The following is an 18,024-nucleotide window of genomic DNA, read 5'->3' as shown; positions in this document are numbered from 1 at the left end:
AAACTGGCGCAAAAAATCTTGTTTGTTTCTCCTAAAACGGGCCAAACATTGGCCCGATATGTCCATTCTCATGCGTTTTTGATCCAGCATCAAGAGTTGCGGCACCTGTCTTGCAGATAATTTTTTCGTTTCTAATTCTTCATTTAAAATGTGATATACCCTTTCAGATGACATCTAGCAAGCATGAGCAATTTCACGTGCTTTCAATCGGCAACCCTCCATGACCATTTTGTGCACTTTTGCAATGATTTCTGGAGTAGTGACACATCTTGACCAAATTTAAATTCATTAGTCCACTTGGCAACAGTTATGTATGAAGGAGCAGTGTCCCCCAGTGTATTCTGGAAATCGGCATGAATGTCCTTTTCTTTCATACCTTTCTTTACAAAGTACCAAATCACTGCTCGAATATCAGTTTTTTCCATCTTCGCATATCACTATGCAGGAACAACAACAGAGCCACATCACTGCCACAGCTCTCTTCCAAGAGCAGCCCAATAGATATCATGTGAACAACTTGTTGTGCTACCACTGACCTCCCATGGTGATTCCAAGAACTTTTCAAACCACCCTCATATTAAACTTCCTGGCAGATTAAAACTGTGTGCCCGACCGAGACTCGAACTCGGGACCTTTGCCTTTCGCGGGCAAGTGCTCTACCAACTGAGCTACCGAAGCACGACTCACGCCCGGTACTTACAGCTTTACTTCTGCCAGTACCTCGTCTCCTACCTTCCAAACTTTACAGAAGCTCTCCTGCGAACCTTGCAGAACTAGCACTCCTGAAAGAAAGGATATTGCGGAGACATGGCTTAGCCACAGACTGGGGGATGTTTCCAGAATGAGATTTTCACTCTGCAGCGGAGTGTGCGCTGATATGAAACTTCCTGGCAGATTAAAACTGTGTGCCCGACCGAGACTCGAACTCGGGACCTTTGCCTTTCGCGGGCAAGTGCTCTACCAACTGAGCTACCGAAGCACGACTCACGCCCGGTACTCACAGCTTTACTTCTGCCAGTACCTCGTCTCCTACCTTCCAAACTTTACAGAAGCTCTCCTGCGAACCTTGCAGAACTAGCACTCCTGAAAGAAAGGATATTGCGGAGACATGGCTTAGCCACAGCCTGGGGGATGTTTCCAGAATGAGATTTTCACTCTGCAGCGGAGTGTGCGCTGATATGAAACTTCCTGGCAGATTAAAACTGTGTGCCCGACCGAGACTCGAACTCGGGACCTTTGCCTTTCGCGGGCAAGTGCTCTACCAACTGAGCTACCGAAGCACGACTCACGCCCGGTACTCACAGCTTTACTTCTGCCAGTACCTCGTCTTCTACCTTCCAAACTTTACAGAAGCTCTCCTGCGAACCTTGCAGAACTAGCACTCCTGAAAGAAAGGATATTGCGGAGACATGGTTTAGCCACAGCCTGGGGGATGTTTCCAGAATGAGATTTTCACTCTGCAGCGGAGTGTGCGCTGATATGAAACTTCCTGGCAGATTAAAACTGTGTGCCCGACCGAGACTCGAACTCGGGACCTTTGCCTTTCGCGGGCAAGTGCTCTACCAACTGAGCTACCGAAGCATGACTCACGCCCGGTACTCACAGCTTTACTTCTGCCAGTACCTCGTCTCCTACCTTCCAAACTTTACAGAAGCTCTCCTGCGAACCTTGCAGAACTAGCACTCCTGAAAGAAAGGATATTGCGGAGACATGGCTTAGCCACAGCCTGGGGGATGTTTCCAGAATGAGATTTTCACTCTGCAGCGGAGTGTGCGCTGATATGAAACTTCCTGGCAGATTAAAACTGTGTGCCCGACCGAGACTCGAACTCGGGACCTTTGCCTTTCGCGGGCAAGTGCTCTACCAACTGAGCTACCGAAGCACGACTCACGCCCGGTACTCACAGTCGGGCACACAGTTTTAATCTGCCAGGAAGTTTCATATCAGCGCACACTCCGCTGCAGAGTGAAAATCTCATTCTGGAAACATCCCCCAGGCTGTGGCTAAGCCATGTCTCCGCAATATCCTTTCTTTCAGGAGTGCTAGTTCTGCAAGGTTCGCAGGAGAGCTTCTGTAAAGTTTGGAAGGTAGGAGACGAGGTACTGGCAGAAGTAAAGCTGTGAGTACCGGGCGTGAGTCATGCTTCGGTAGCTCAGTTGGTAGAGCACTTGCCCGCGAAAGGCAAAGGTCCCGAGTTCGAGTCTCGGTCGGGCACACAGTTTTAATCTGCCAGGAAGTTTCATATCAGCGCGCACTCCGCTGCAGAGTGAAAATCTCATTCTGGAAACATCCCCCAGGCTGTGGCTAAGCCATGTCTCCGCAATATCCTTTCTTTCAGGAGTGCTAGTTCTGCAAGGTTCGCAGGAGAGCTTCTGTAAAGTTTGGAAGGTAGGAGACGAGGTACTGGCAGAAGTAAAGCTGTGAGTACCGGGCGTGAGTCGTGCTTCGGTAGCTCAGTTGGTAGAGCACTTGCCCGCGAAAGGCAAAGGTCCCGAGTTCGAGTCTCGGTCGGGCACACAGTTTTAATCTGCCAGGAAGTTTCATATCAGCGCACACTCCACTGCAGAGTGAAAATCTCATTCTGGAAACATCCCCCAGGCTGTGGCTAAGCCATGTCTCCGCAATATCCTTTCTTTCAGGAGTGCTAGTTCTGCAAGGTTCGCAGGAGAGCTTCTGTAAAGTTTGGAAGGTAGGAGACGAGGTACTGGCAGAAGTAAAGCTGTGAGTACCGGGCGTGAGTCGTGCTTCGGTAGCTCAGTTGGTAGAGCACTTGCCCGCGAAAGGCAAAGGTCCCGAGTTCGAGTCTCGGTCGGGCACACAGTTTTAATCTGCCAGGAAGTTTCATATCAGCGCACACTCCACTGCAGAGTGAAAATCTCATTCTGGAAACATCCCCCAGGCTGTGGCTAAGCCATGTCTCCGCAATATCCTTTCTTTCAGGAGTGCTAGTTCTGCAAGGTTCGCAGGAGAGCTTCTGTAAAGTTTGGAAGGTAGGAGACGAGGTACTGGCAGAAGTAAAGCTGTGAGTACCGGGCGTGAGTCGTGCTTCGGTAGCTCAGTTGGTAGAGCACTTGCCCGCGAAAGGCAAAGGTCCCGAGTTCGAGTCTCGGTCGGGCACACAGTTTTAATCTGCCAGGAAGTTTCATATCAGTGCACACTCCGCTGCAGAGTGAAAATCTCATTCTGGAAACATCCCCCAGGCTGTGGCTAAGCCATGTCTCCGCAATATCCTTTCTTTCAGGAGTGCTAGTTCTGCAAGGTTCGCAGGAGAGCTTCTGTAAAGTTTGGAAGGTAGGAGACGAGGTACTGGCAGAAGTAAAGCTGTGAGTACCGGGCGTGAGTCGTGCTTCGGTAGCTCAGTTGGTAGAGCACTTGCCCGCGAAAGGCAAAGGTCCCGAGTTCGAGTCTCGGTCGGGCACACAGTTTTAATCTGCCAGGAAGTTTCATATCAGCGCACACTCCGCTGCAGAGTGAAAATCTCATTCTGCACCCTCATATTGTTGGAACTCCCACACCACAGCAAGGTGCTGACAATGTTGGACTGCCAAATGCAATTGTCTGATGCTATGTCTTCCCCTGTAATATGCGTAAGTTCTGAAATGCTTCCACCCCCAGCCCATATCCACATCCATCCAAACTGATACAAAATGTGATACAAAAATCTGCATAGTACAGTATTTTGCCCCAGAGCAGTTCCTCCTTCAGACTTGTAGATTAGATTAATACTAGTTCCATGGATCATGAATATGATATTTTGTAATGATGTGGAACGAGTCAAATTTTCCAATACATGACATAATTAAGTTAATTTAACAACATACTTAAGTTAATGTAACAACTTTTTTATTTTTTGTGTTTTTTTATTTTTATTCTTTTTAATATTTTTTATATTTTTTTATAATTTTTTTCCCTTAATTTATATCTAAAAATTCCTCTATGGAGTAGAAGGAGTTGTCATTCAGAAATTCTTTTAACTTCTTCTTAAATACGTGTTGGTTATCTGTCAGACTTTTGATACTATTTGGTAAGTAACCAAAGACTTAAGTGGCAGTATAATTCACCCCTTTCTGTGCCAAAGTTAGATTTTATCTTGAATAGTGAAGATCATCCTTTCTCCTAGTATTGTAGTTATGCACACTGCTATTACTTTTGAAGTGGGTTTGGTTGTTAATAACAAATTTCATAAGAGCGTATATATACTGAGAAGCTACTGTGAATATCCCTAGATCCTTAAATAAATGTCTGCAGGATGATCTTGGGTGGACTCCAGCTATTATTCTGATTACACACTTTTGTGCAATAAATACTTTATTCCTCAGTAATGAATTCACGCAAAATATGATGCCATATGAAAGCAATGAGTGAAAATAGGCTTAGTAAGCTAATTTGCTAAGATGTTTATCACCAAAATTTGCAATGACCCTTATTGCATAAGTAGCTGAACTCAAACGTTTCAGCAGATCATCAATGTGTTTCTTCCAATTTAATCTCTCATCAATGGACACACCTAAAAATTTGGAATATTCTACCTCAACGATATCCTTCTGATTAAGGTCTATATTTATTAATGGCGTCATACCATTCACTGTGCGGTACTGTATGTACTGTGTCTTATCAAAATTCAGTGAGAGTCCATTTACAAGGAACCACTTACTAATTTTCTGAAAGACAGTATTGACAATTTCATCAGTTAATTCTTCTTTGTCAGGTGTGATTACTATACTTGTATCATCAGCAAAGAGAACTAACTTTGCCTTTTCATGATTATAGAATGGCAAGTCATTAATATATATTAAGAACAACAAAGGACACAAGACTGACTCTTCCCCCATTCTTGATAGTTCCCTTCGAGGAATGTGCTGATCTTTGCATATTATGAGAACTGCTTATTTCAACTTTCTGCACTCCTCCAGTTAGGTACGAATTAAACCATTTGTGCGCTGTCCCACTCATGCCACAATACTTGAGCTTGTCTAGCAGAATTTCATGATTTACACAATCAAAAGCCTTTGAGAGATCACAAAAAATCCCAATGGGTGGTGTTCGGTTATTCAGATCATTCAAAATTTGATTGGTGAAAGCATATATGGCATTTTCTGTTGAAAAACCTTTATGGAAACCAAACTGACAGTTTGTTAGTACTTCATTTTTACAGATATGTGAAGCAACTCTTGAATACATTACTTTCTCAAAAATTTTGGATAAAGCTGTTAGAAGGGAGATTGGACGGTAATTGTTGACATCAGATCTATCCCCTTTTTTATACAAAGGTATAACAATAGCATATTTCAGTCTATCAGGGAAAATGCCCTGTTCCAGAGAGCTATTACACAGGTGGCTGAGAATCTTACTTATCTGTTGAGAACAAGCTTTTAGTATTTTGCTGGAAATGCCATGAATTCCATGTGAGTTTTTGCTTTTAAGCAAGTTTATTATTTTCCTAATTTCAGAGGGAGAAGTGGGTGAGATTTCAATTGTATCAAATTGCATAGGTATGGCCTCTTCCATTAACAGCCTAGCATCTTCTAATGAACACCTGGATCCTACTATATCCACAACATTTAGAAAATGATTATTCAAAATATTTTCAACTTTTGACTTTTTGTTCGTAAAGTTTTCATTCAATTTGATGGTAATACTGTCTTCCTGTGCTCTTGGTTGACCTGTTTCTCTTTTAATAATATTCCAAATAGTTTTAATTTTATTATCAGAGTTGCTGATTTCAGACATGATATACATACTTCTGGATTTTTTAATAACTTTTCTTAATATAACACAGTAGTTTTTATAATGTTTGATAGTTTCTGGGTCATTACTCTTTCTTGCTGTCAGATACATTTCCCTTTTCCGGTTAAACATTTCTTCACATCACTCAGTTCACGCTTCAATGACATTCCTCTTTAGCAGCTGCATTAGACTCGGATCATTGAACAAGTAGCTCCAAACATAATAAAAGATATGGTTACAAGAAATCCACATTTTATTATGTCACAGTGTTATAGTGTAAACATGAGTAGCAAAATACAGAATAGTGACAAGTACAGCACTGGTGCGGAACTGTTTGGTGACAGGTAAAGACATGCACAGATTGTTTGGTGACATGTACAGACTGCCAGCTGGTGTTGGTACACAGAAATATGTAGAGCATTTGCCTGCCAGGGGTCATTAGCTGCAGGTGATTGAGGCACTGGAGCATGATTGGTGACCTTTGGTGGGGGCCTGGAGCAGCCAAATAGTGTGCTACTCAAACTGTGTGGTACACCTATATTGGAGCAGGAGGCACATCTGACGATGTGGGATGGACTTATTTGGTGCAGGAGGCACCTGCATCAATCTGGGATGCACCTGCATTGGCGTGCAGACACCTACAACAAGGTAAGAGGTGCCCGCATCTGTACAGAAGGTGCCCGAAGGCACCAGCGCCAGTGCATGAGGTGCCCGTGTCAGTGCAGGAGGTCTTCACATCAGTGTACAAGCCACCCGAATTGGTGCAGGAGGCACCTGGAGGCAACCGCATTAGTGCAGAAGGCACCTGTGGGCACACTGAGGAAGCCTGGCATTCCTTCCCACAAGAGAAAGGCAGCGCAGGCCAAATTGTGTCATCCACATGGCATGGTCCACTGGTGGGAGGGTTGGGAAGGCACAGCCTGGGCGACGTGTTGCCCAGAGTGAACTTCAATGCCATTGGATGCCATGGCACGAGCAAAAATCTTGAAAAGAGTGTACCAACAATTGAGGACTATTGTCTGAAATCACTAAATTAGATAGGCCTTCTACAGAAAAAATGGTTAACAGTGCCATGACAGTTCTGTCTGCTATGACAGATAGGCAACAAACAACATGAGGAAAAACAGTAAAGTTATCAGCAACCAGCAACCAAAACATGACTAAAAAAGATTCAGCAAAATTTGCTTGAATTCTTTCCCAAGGTAGCATGGGTACTGACCAAGGGGAAAGAAACAAAAGGTGTGTGGTGCCACATGTTTATCTGAACACTTGCAGCAGGCCGAAAACCAGTATTCCACCTCACAATTAATGTTTTTGTGCTGGGTCTGTAGTAGCTGGGGATGTCATTCTGGAATTGGTGATTGGTAAACTATCGATAGTCTGCTGTGCTTCTGGGCAAGTGGAAACATGATTATTCCTGAGGAAACAATGGATCAGGCCCCATGGGCAGCCAGAACAATGCATCTGTATTTGGGTGCCACAACATAGGTCAAAAAGACAAAGGGTGTGTTACAATAGCAGAAAATTCAAAAGCAATGATAGCATCAAACTCAAACAATGTCTCAGTATGAGGATAATTAATGACCTAATAAGTATGAGGACAGACTACAGATTTGGAAGCTTTGGCAGCAGTAAATTGACCAAGAACAAGAATATGTTATTTATTGTAGCGTACCAGATGGTATTTGACAGGGGCCAATGGTGGAGTGCCCTGCCATGCCTGCATTTGAGAGCTGAGGAGTAAAACAGCTGCTCCATTGTCCACATGCAGCTCTCTCATGTTCCACAAAGCAAGAGGGGCCAGATGGAAGTGCTACATGGTGCCCTTGTTGTTGTTGCCAATGGGGGTCATCTGTTGTGGCTAGGATTCCTGGTGTGACCTGTTGGAACTTCCTCTTTGCTTGATTAGACTATTGCTATGCACTGATGTCGTCCACTAACAATGAAAACCAACACTGCTTTCAATTGCTTTCAGTTTGTGAGTGCTGCAGATTCTTCTATAGCCTTCAGCTTCTCAGGATCTGGTGCTATCCATTAAAAGGTATGACCCCTGGCAGATTCTTCTATAGCCTTCAGCTTCTCAGGATCTGGTGCTGTCCATTAATAACATGTCCCAAAAAGTTTACTTCTGTCTTGGGAAATTCTGATTTTGCTATCTTTACACTTCCCCATGTCCAAAGCTGTCTGTACATTGTTCAATAAATTACAATGCTTTTTTCAATGTAGGTTCATAATCAAAATATCATTGGCAAAAGCATTATTTCTGCCCTACCCAACATCTCATCCATTGTAATCTGAAGAGGCCACCCAGAATTGACAACATATTCCTTCCTGGGGGAAAGCAGTGTACTTTATTAACTCTTGTACAAGCTTTATATTCCAGTACCCACAAGTAGTGTCTAATGATGTTAAGAACTTGGTCCTGTAGATCTTTTGTAACATTTCCTCCGTGTTGCCTGGTCTGTAATTCTGCCATACTACAATTTCTTTCAAACGGTGTGCGTCAATGACTATTTGCACATTCCCATCCTTTTTTCTCACAACTTGCAAAGATTTGCTATACATGTTCAGGCACCATTCGGTGATCTCCCTCAGTCTGTCATTCTTCGGATTTCTTTATGTACCACCTACTGTTTCTAAATAGATTTGGAATACAGCTTTATAAGAGAAAAGAATATGCTCTTTCACATTTTAAATTTCATTCAGACCCATTCACCAGTCCTGGTCTACCAAAAAAAGCCATTTCGTATCCACACAGAATCTGTCTTATGTTTTCACACAGTTTGTCAGTTATTGTACACCTTTCACTGGTCACTGCCATTGCTCCAGGTCATATTCATGCAGCATCTTTATGACACCCCATTTCCAAATAGATACACCTTAAAAGGTAATTCCACCTATTTTATCTACACTTCAACTAATGGAACCTCCTGAACGTTCCCACCTAAATCATAGCAAAACACCCCTTTCATAAAGTCATTCTTCTGTTTCAGTTTGTTGAGCAGTTCTACAGCAAAATTTGGAAATTTGTGGTAAGGTCTTATGGGACCAAACTCCAGAGGTCATCTGTCCTTATCTACAGCTGAACACAGTTCTACTGTTAACCCAGGAATTACTAGGAACTGAAATTCTGTTCCTTGTCCCAGTACTGAAATGGGCATTACAACTTCTCACTTAATTACATTAATCAATTGCCTGTCACTCTAACAGTCTTCAGCCCCGTTACTAGCATGGTTACCACTTCTGTCTGTTTAGCCATTGACTCATACTATACCTGTGGTATCCAGCACACCCCATTTCCACTATCTAGTAAAGCATTCATGGGAACACCACCTATTTCAGCTTGAATGACTAGTTGGTTCTTTTTTGATTCATCTTCCAAGGACTTCTCTTCATCTAATAACTCGGTGCTATTCTGCTGTCTCTTACTGTAGTTGCTTACCTCTGTCTTATTTTCTCCTCCAATTTTACATATAATCTGCAGATGTCCAAATCTGCCCAATAGATTCATGCTGCAACATTATCATAATTCTTCTGCCACTACTGCTTTATCCATGACTGAATCATGACAAGCATATTCAGGTTTACTAACTAACAGTTTGTCATCATCAAAAACATATTCCTACATAATATTTTACTCTTTCTCTTCACCCTCACCTCCCATTCTATCTTCCCTTTCAGACATCCTCTCCTCTTCCTTCTCGTACTCTTGTCTCAAATATTCTTCCACTCTATCCTCATTGGACAACAATTTAGCAAATTAATGTCTTTGCATCTGTTGTTTTGCTTTACATTACTAAAGCAATCTTGAACCCCCTGCTGGTACACACTCTCCATGCTGTGTGTCAGCAAACTGTTCTATTTCATCCACCTGTCTCTCCAGAGATCCAGATTCCATCCTTTGGTCCTGAAGAAAGTATCTTTCCCTTAATCTAAAACTACATCTTGGCTATCAGGTTATACCTATTTTCCAATTACCCTGACACTTCCTCCATTTTTGCAATTAAAAGGACTCTCTGCTTTATCTCTACTTCCTATTCAGTATCCTACTCCACATAAGGTACTTCCAATTACCATTTCCTTGTGGGTCTTGCTCCACTCTTGCACAGCAGGAGTTAACGTCTATTTCCTGGTCCTGCTCTTTCAAGGTTTCTCACTTCTGTCTGAGATGCAACAATCCAGTCCATATTATTTATCCATCACCTGCCAGGTCTCATATCCTACCTGTTTGGTGTTGTTGTTGTTGTGGTCTTCAGTCCTGAGACTGGTTTGATGCAGCTCTCCATACTACTCTATCCTGTGCAAGCTTCTTCATCTCCCAGTACCTACTGCAGCCTACATCCTTCTGAATCTGTTTAGTGTATTCATCTCTTGACGATTTTTACCCTCCACACTGCCCTCCAATACTAAATTGGTGATCCCTCGATGCCCTAAAACATGTCCTACCAACCGATCCCTTCTTCTAGTCAAGTAGTGCCACAAACTTCTCTTCTCCCCAATCCTATTCAGTACCTCCTCATTAGTTATATGATCTACCCATCTAATCTTCAGCATTCTTCTGTAGCACCACATTTCGAAAGCTTCTATTCTCTTCTTGTCCAAACTATTTATAGTTCATGTTTCACTTCCATACATGGCTACGCTCCATACAAATACTTTCAGAAACGATTTCCTGACACACAAATCTACAGTCGATGTTAACAAATTTCTCTTCTTCAGAAACGCTTTCCTTGCCATTGCCAGTCTACATTTGATATCCTCTCTACTTCAACCATCATCAGTTATTTTGCTCCCAAAACAGCAAAACTCCTTTACTACTTTAAGTGTCTCATTTCCTAATCTAATAACCTGAGCATCACCCGACTTAATTCGACTACATTCCATTATCCCCGTTTTGCTTTTGTTGATGTTCATCTTATATCCTCCTTTCATGACACTGTTCATTCCGTTCAACTGCTGTTCCAAGTCCTTTGCTGTCTCTGGCAGAGTTACAATGTCATCGGTGAACCTCAAAGATTTTATTTCTTCTCCATGGATTTTAATACCTACTCCGAATTTTTCTTTTGTTTCCTTCAGTGCTTGCTCAATATACAGATTGAATAACATTGGGGATAGGCTACAACCCTGTCTCACTCCCTTCCCAACCACTGCTTCCCTTTCATGCCCCTCGACTCCTACAACTGCCATCTGGTTTCTGTACAAATTGTAAATAGCTTTTCCCTCCCTGTATTTTACCACTGCCACCTTCAGAATTTGAAAGAGAGTATTCCAGTCAACATTGTCAAAAGCTTTCTCTTAGTCTACAAATGCTAGAGATGTAGGTTTGCCTTTCCTTAATCTATTTTCTAAGATAAGTCGTAGGGTCAGTATTGCCTCACGTGTTCCAACATTTCTGCGGAATCCAAACTGATCTTCGCCGAGGTCGGCTTCTACCAGTTTTTCCATTTCTCTGTAAATAATTTGCATTAGTATTTTGCATCCGTGACTTATTAAACTGATAGTTTGGTAATTTTCACATCTGTCAGCACCTGCTTTCTATGGGATTGGAATTATTATATTCTTCTTGAAGTCTGAGGGTATTTCACCTGTCTCATACATCTTAATCACCAGATGGTAGAGTTTTGTCAGGACTGGCTCTCCCAAGGCTGTCAGTAGTTCTAATGGAATGTTGTCTACTCCCGGGGCCTTGTTTCGACTCAGGTCTTTCAGTGCTCTATCAAACTCTTCACGCAGTATCGTATCTCCCATTTCATCTTCATCTACCTCCTCTTCCATTTCCATGTTAAGAACAATGACTTCAAGTGTATGTAGTTCTTGGTGCTTCTAAATTTTGTTTATCTTTGTATTTTTTATTTATTTAGGATCCTTGACCCTAGCTCCCATCTTAATGGAAGACTAAGAGTGCGCCAAAATATGCGAGAAAATCCACTGATGCCACATCCAGAACTCCCAGAATTTGATCAAGAAAGTAAGAAAAACTCTGATGATGATAATGAGAGTGTGACATCAGGCAAGTACATGTGCAGAGTAAGATAATATTCCTAACTCTTATGGTTTTGACAGACTAGATTAATTTGAATATTTTTCAGAACCCAAAGAAGATCGTATTGATGATGTAAATCCATTTTGGATAGAGGATCGAAAACTGAAGAAAGGTGAAATTGATTATCTCTCAAAAACTGAGAAGGTATTCTGGACGGATTTAATAGCAGCTTATTTGTATCCTCTTTTTGAAGACCGTGAAGAAAACAAAGAAGAAAAAGTAAGTTTAGAACATACTAATTATCATGAACTGACGTTCAAAAAGAGCTCAGTCTTCATCTGTAAACGTTTAAGTACAGTTCAGTCCCTGGGACTTATAATGGCATGAAAATCAGAACCTGACCATAGAAGCTGAATTCATGAACTTGCACTCTTCTTCAGAGCATATAAAAGATATTTACATACAATGCTACATTGTCCTGGTACTGTTGTCAAATGGAGGATAGATATTGTTTTAGGAGTGAGTGAAGTAAACAATGAAAAAGACCCTCCCACACCTCTACGTAACTCATCTGTTTTGCTTCACTCATGATAGTAAGAAAATCACTCAAGTTAAACCACAGTTCTGGGCTAATACAGTTTGTGTGTATGTGTGTTTGTTTGTTTTGCTAAAGAAGAACACTCATTTATAAGTTCAGTTAACTGTGTTCCAGTCACTGTTTGTGTAGTAAGCTACTGTTCATTGTTTCCACAATATGAAACCTAGCAGAATAATCTGAACTGATGCATCGACATTGAATTTGAATTAATATGGCATAGTTAATATTATGCATTACATAAAATAAAGGGAAGGAAAGCACTCCTTTATAGTGGGGTGATGTGTGGAGCACAGAAACAAGTAACAAAAACCAGTATCCACAAGCTACGCTTCATGCATTAGCACTTTTCCTAGCAACAACACACAACTACACAGACACCCAAATGCAGTCTCCCATAGCCCAGCAAGACTATTTATTGATACTTGATTACTGAAAGCAGTTGTCTGAACTAATGGGCATGGGCTGGTGGTAGGGGAGGATGCAAGGAGGGATTGGTGACAAATGAGCAGGTGTTTGGAAAGATGACTTTGCGGCCACACTACAAGATGAAAAGAGTAGAGGTTACAACTAAAAAAGATGTAGGGAGAGGAAGAGGGAAGGAAAGGGAGGGCAGGAAAGAAGATAAAGGTGAAAGTGAATATGAAGAAGGAGAAAGAGAGGGAGAAATATGGGAGAGGCATTGAAAAGGGGGAGGTGGTGGAGAGGAAAGGTATTGGGAGAAGATTGTGCATGATCTGCATGGGATTGAAAGGAGTGGTGGTGTGTACAGAAGAGAGTAGGGAAAAGGCAAAGTGACACACTAGGAACAGGTTAGCAGAACTTTAAATCGGGAGGATTGCAATAGTGCAGGATGTGTTGGAGAGACAATTTCCACCTGTGTGGCCCAGAGAAACTTGTGCTGGAGGGGAGTATCCAAATGGCCTGTTTAATGAAGCAGCTGCTGAAGTAATTTTTGTTTTCGTATGTAGCATGGTCACTTACTGGATAATCAAGTTTGCCATTTTCCACAGTTTGGCAGTGGCTCTTCATGCAAGTAGATGGATGGTTACTTGTCATGCCCACAGTATTTGCAGTGTAGCTTATATACAATGAGGTGACAAATGTCATGGGATAGCGGTATGCACATATGCAGATGGTGGTAGTATTGCATACACAAGATGTAAAAGGACAGTGCATTGGCAGAGCTGTCATTCAACTCAGGCAAGTCATATGAAAAGGTTTGCAATGTGATTATGGCTGTAGAATAGGAATTAATGGACTTGAATGCAGAATGAGCGGTAGTTGAGATGCATAGGACATTCCATTTCAGAAATCAGTAGGGAATTCAGTATTCCGAGATCCACAGTGTGAAGAGTATGCCAAGAATACCAAATTTCAGGCATTACCTCTCACCACAGACAACATAGTGGCCAACAGCCTTCACTTAATGATCAGAAGCAGCAGTGTTTGTGTAGAGTTGTCAGTGCTAACAGACAAGCAACACTGTTTAAAATAACCACAGAAATCAGTGAAGATGCATGACAAATGTATCTGTTAGGACAGTGTGTCAAAATATGGAATTAATGGACTGTGGTACCAGATGACCAAACCAAGTGCCTTTTATAAAAGCACATCATCTGCATCGCCTCTCCTCGGATTATGACCATATCGGTTGGACCCCTAGACGAGTGGAAAATGGTGGCCTGGTCAAATGAGTCCCAATTTCAGTTGGTAAGAACTGATAGTAGGGTTAGATTGTGGTGCAGACCCCACAAAGCCATGGACTCAGATTGTCAACAAGGCACCATGAAAGCTGGTAGGGGCTCCATCATGGCATGGGCTATGTTTACATGGAATGGACTGGGTCCTCTGGCCCAGTTGAACTGATCACTGATTGGAAAGGGATATGTTTATGTACTTGGAGACCATTTGTAGCCATTCATGGACTTCATGTTCCCAAACATTGATAAATTTTTATGAATGGCAGTGTGTCATGTAACCAGACCATGATTGGTTTGAAGAACATTCCAATTTGAGTAAATGACTTGGCCACCCAGGTTGCCCAACATGAATCCCATCAAACATCTATGGGACATAATTGAGAGGTCAGTTCATGTACAAAATCCTGCACTGCCAACACTTTCACAATTATGGACAGCCAGAGAGGCAGCATGGTTGAATATTTCTGCAGGGGACTTCCAACAAATTGCTGAGTCCATGCCACATCAAATTGGTGCACTACACCAGGCAAAAGGAGGTCACGCACAATGTTAAGAGGTATCCTGGGACTTTTGTCACCTCATTGTGTAACATAGTTGCTTACACACATGGTCCCGCCTTTTATTTGATAGGAAATGCCTGTGACTGGACTGCAGTAGGAGGTCATGAGTGGGTGTGTATGACAGATCTTGCACCTGAGCTGACCACAAGGGAATGACCCAAGGGGTGCACAATTAGGAGTAGGTCTGAATAGGTTTGGTCAAGGATATTCTTTAGGCTGGGTGGGCAGTGGAACACTACTTTGGGGAACACGGATTAGATTTTGGATAGGATGTTCCTCATCTCGGGACACAACAAGAGGTAGTCAAAGCCCTGGTAGATGATGTGTTCGAGTTTATCAAGGTCGGGGTAGTACTAGATGATCAGAGGAATGCTGTGCAATTATTAGTTAACAGATTTACTTCTGTCAGAGGAGTAGATGACATGTGAGCCTTGTTTCCAGATGAGCTGAATAGGATAATGTCTCTCAATAAAGGTTCTGGTAAGGTTATCAGTATATTTTGACAACTCCTCCTTTCCGCTGCAGAAGTGGTATTTACACATGGTGAGGAAGACACTTTTGAGGGGAAATGGGTAACAGTCGTCAATGTGGAGGTACTGTTGATGGTTTGTGCACAAGATACGGACAGACATACTTATGGAACCATCTGATAGCTGGAGATCAACATCGAGGAAGTAGTTGAGAAGGACCAAATGAAACGAATTTGGGAGTAGGTGCAGAGGCTATGGAGGAAAGAGCAGAGATTGTTCTTGCCATGAGTATTGACCATGAAAATGTCATCAATGAATCTGTACCAGACAAGAGATTTTAAGTGTTGAGTGGAATAGGAAGGATTCCTCAAAATGGCCCATAAATAAGCTAGCATAGGATGGAGGCATGTGAGTACCCATGGCAGTACATCATTTGTTTATGGATTTGGCCTTCAAAAGTGAAGTAATGTGGATCAGGATGTGGTAGGCTAGAAGATTAGTAAACAGATGATAAGTTTGGTGTTAGGATGGCTCATCCATAAACAAGTCATGTGCCATCTGCTCCTCTAACACCAGTAGATCTGTTAACCAACCAGCAGCACTCCTCTGATCACCCAGTGTCTTCCTGACCACAAAAAACTCAACTACGCCTTCCACAAGGGCTTTGACTACCTCTTGCCATGCTCTGAGATGAGGAATACCCTGCCCAAAATCCTTCCCATGTTCCCTGAAGTAGTGTTCTGCTCCCCCCCCCCCCCCCCCCCCTCACTCCCAAACTCCCAATCTAAAGAATATCCTCGACCGTCCCTATTCCAACCTTACTCCTAATCCTGCACCCAGTGGATAATTCCCTTATGGTCAGCACAGGGGCAAGATCTGTCACATATGTCTCATACACCCACCCATCGTCTCCTACTGCAGTCCAGTCAAAGGCATTTCCTACCCAATAAAAGGCAGGGCCATGTGTGAAAGTGGCCACACTATACACTGAGGTGAAAAGTCACAGGGTACCTCCTAATATCATGTCTGACCTCCTTTTGCATGGTGTAGTGCAGCAGCTTGATGTGGCATAGACTAAACAAGTCATTGGAAGTCCCCCTGCAGAAATACTGAACCATGCTGTGTCTATAGCATGAGAGTTGTTGTTGCGTAAGGACATAGCATCCACAGTGACTGACATGGAGTTTAGTGTTAATGGGACAGGAACTGTGGAGAGATGGTGAAGGAAGTCAGTGGTGTCATGAATGTATGACGGGAGGTTACAGAGGTGTTGATCAACAAAGGCAGAGGTTCATTCTGTGGGAGCATTATTCACAGCCATAATGGGACAACCAGTAGAGACCTGCAGGGCACTTGTTTTAAAGAAAGTTCTGTGCAGGGTTTTGGTTGGATGTTGTCAGTGGGGTGTGGGGTAAAGAAATGTTTCCACTGGAGAGAAAAGGTAAAGGGAAGGAGGTTCTTTACAAGTCCACCATGGTTGAACCTAGGTTTTGGGATAAATGTGAGTCCTTCAGGAAGTACTGAGATTTCTTCATGGGTCAGAGCGTTGGCAGAAAGGTTGACAACATTGTTACAGGTGGTGTTCAGGAGCAGTGTGTGTTGTGGAAGGTGACTTATTCTGAGTTCCACATCCCAAAGAGTTTTTCCACAATTCTCAGTCCTCAGATGGCTCCATAAGTACTCGTACATAAGCTCATATCAGCCACACCAACTGCCAACAGTACTTCCATTTTGACAGCTGTCACCCATTCAATGTCTCTTCATCACAGCCTTGCCATCCATGGATACCGCATCTGCAGTGGAAAACTGGAATTGGTAACATATACCGATAGCCTTAAGAAAACATTTATTGACATACAGTGTCCTATCCAGCGTATCCATAAATGAATCTCATTTGTTATTTGCTCCTCTATAACACCAGTAGACCTGTTAACCAGCCACAGAACTGATCATCCATATCACCCCGGCCTTGAAAGGCATCCATTTCAAACCCACCTCTCATTGTGCCCAGAGATGAGAAATGTTTCCAAAAATCCTACTCATGTTCTCCAAAGTAGTGTCCACAGCCCATCCAACCTACAGTATATCCTTGACCATCCCTACTCCACTCCTACTCCCAATCCTTCACCACACAGGTCATTCCTTTGTGGTAGACCCAGTTTCAAGACCTGTACCATACTCCCACCCACCATCTCCCCTGCAGTTGCCACAGGCATTTCCTACTCAATAAAAGGCATGGCTGGCCATTTGGATACTACCTTCCAACACAAGTTTCTCTGAACTACGCAGGTGAGAACTATCTCTCCAACACATCCTGCACTGTCGCAGTTCCCAAGGCCTAAATCTCCACAAAATTGTTCCCACTGACTCACTTTGCCTTTTCCCTGCCCTCTTCTGTCCACACCACTACTTCTCCAATCCCTTCTCCCCCTCCCCATGTGGGCACTCTCGCTCTGCATCCATTTCAACCTTTGTCCCTTCTCTCTCTCCTCTTTTACTCCCTCTTCATCTTCACCTTTCTCTCTTTATCCCCCTTCCCTTTTTCTCTTCATTTGTCCCTTCTCTCTATGCTCGCCATGGCCACAGAACCCTGTGTTTGGGTGTCTGTGTCGTTGTGTGTGTGTGTGTGTGTGTGTGTGTGTGTGTGTGAATATGTGTGCTATTGCTTGAAAAAGAGCAGGTGCTCAAAAGCTAGTGTGAATGCTGTTTTCTGTTATTTGTTTCTGTACTCTATGCATCAACCCACTATAGGTGAATGGTCACCTTTCCCTTATTTTACATATTGCTCCAACCAGTAATTTCTGTTATTTTCAATATTATACCGTATTATCAGCAACATTTTAATTGTGACTTTCCTTCTAATTTTCTAGGTCACATTTAGCTGTCATCAGCACATTTTGTTCATTTTTTTAAGCTCTTACATATTTTTGACTTCTCAATATAAAGTTCCAGATGGTTGTATTTTATACCATTCTAATTTTTCAAG

The 18,024-nt window shown here is 42.6% G+C and overlaps 1 protein-coding gene across 1 annotated transcript in view; it reads left to right on the top strand.

Annotated features, from left to right (window-relative positions):
• Positions 1-18,024, top strand: part of LOC124615848 (chitin synthase chs-2-like) — a 231,621-nt gene that overhangs the window by 168,739 nt on the left and 44,858 nt on the right. Inside the window, exons 17-18 of the mRNA XM_047144001.1 lie at positions 11,589-11,737; positions 11,817-11,989. Coding sequence (XP_046999957.1) covers positions 11,589-11,737; positions 11,817-11,989 — 322 coding nt within the window. The remainder of the gene's footprint in view (positions 1-11,588; positions 11,738-11,816; positions 11,990-18,024) is intronic.

Source organism: Schistocerca americana, chromosome 5 (genome assembly GCF_021461395.2).
Source record: "Schistocerca americana isolate TAMUIC-IGC-003095 chromosome 5, iqSchAmer2.1, whole genome shotgun sequence".
NCBI classification, from domain to species: Eukaryota; Metazoa; Arthropoda; class Insecta; order Orthoptera; family Acrididae; genus Schistocerca; species Schistocerca americana.
The sequence above is the reverse complement of the archived record's forward strand: the minus strand, read 5'-3'. Positions and strand labels throughout refer to the sequence as shown.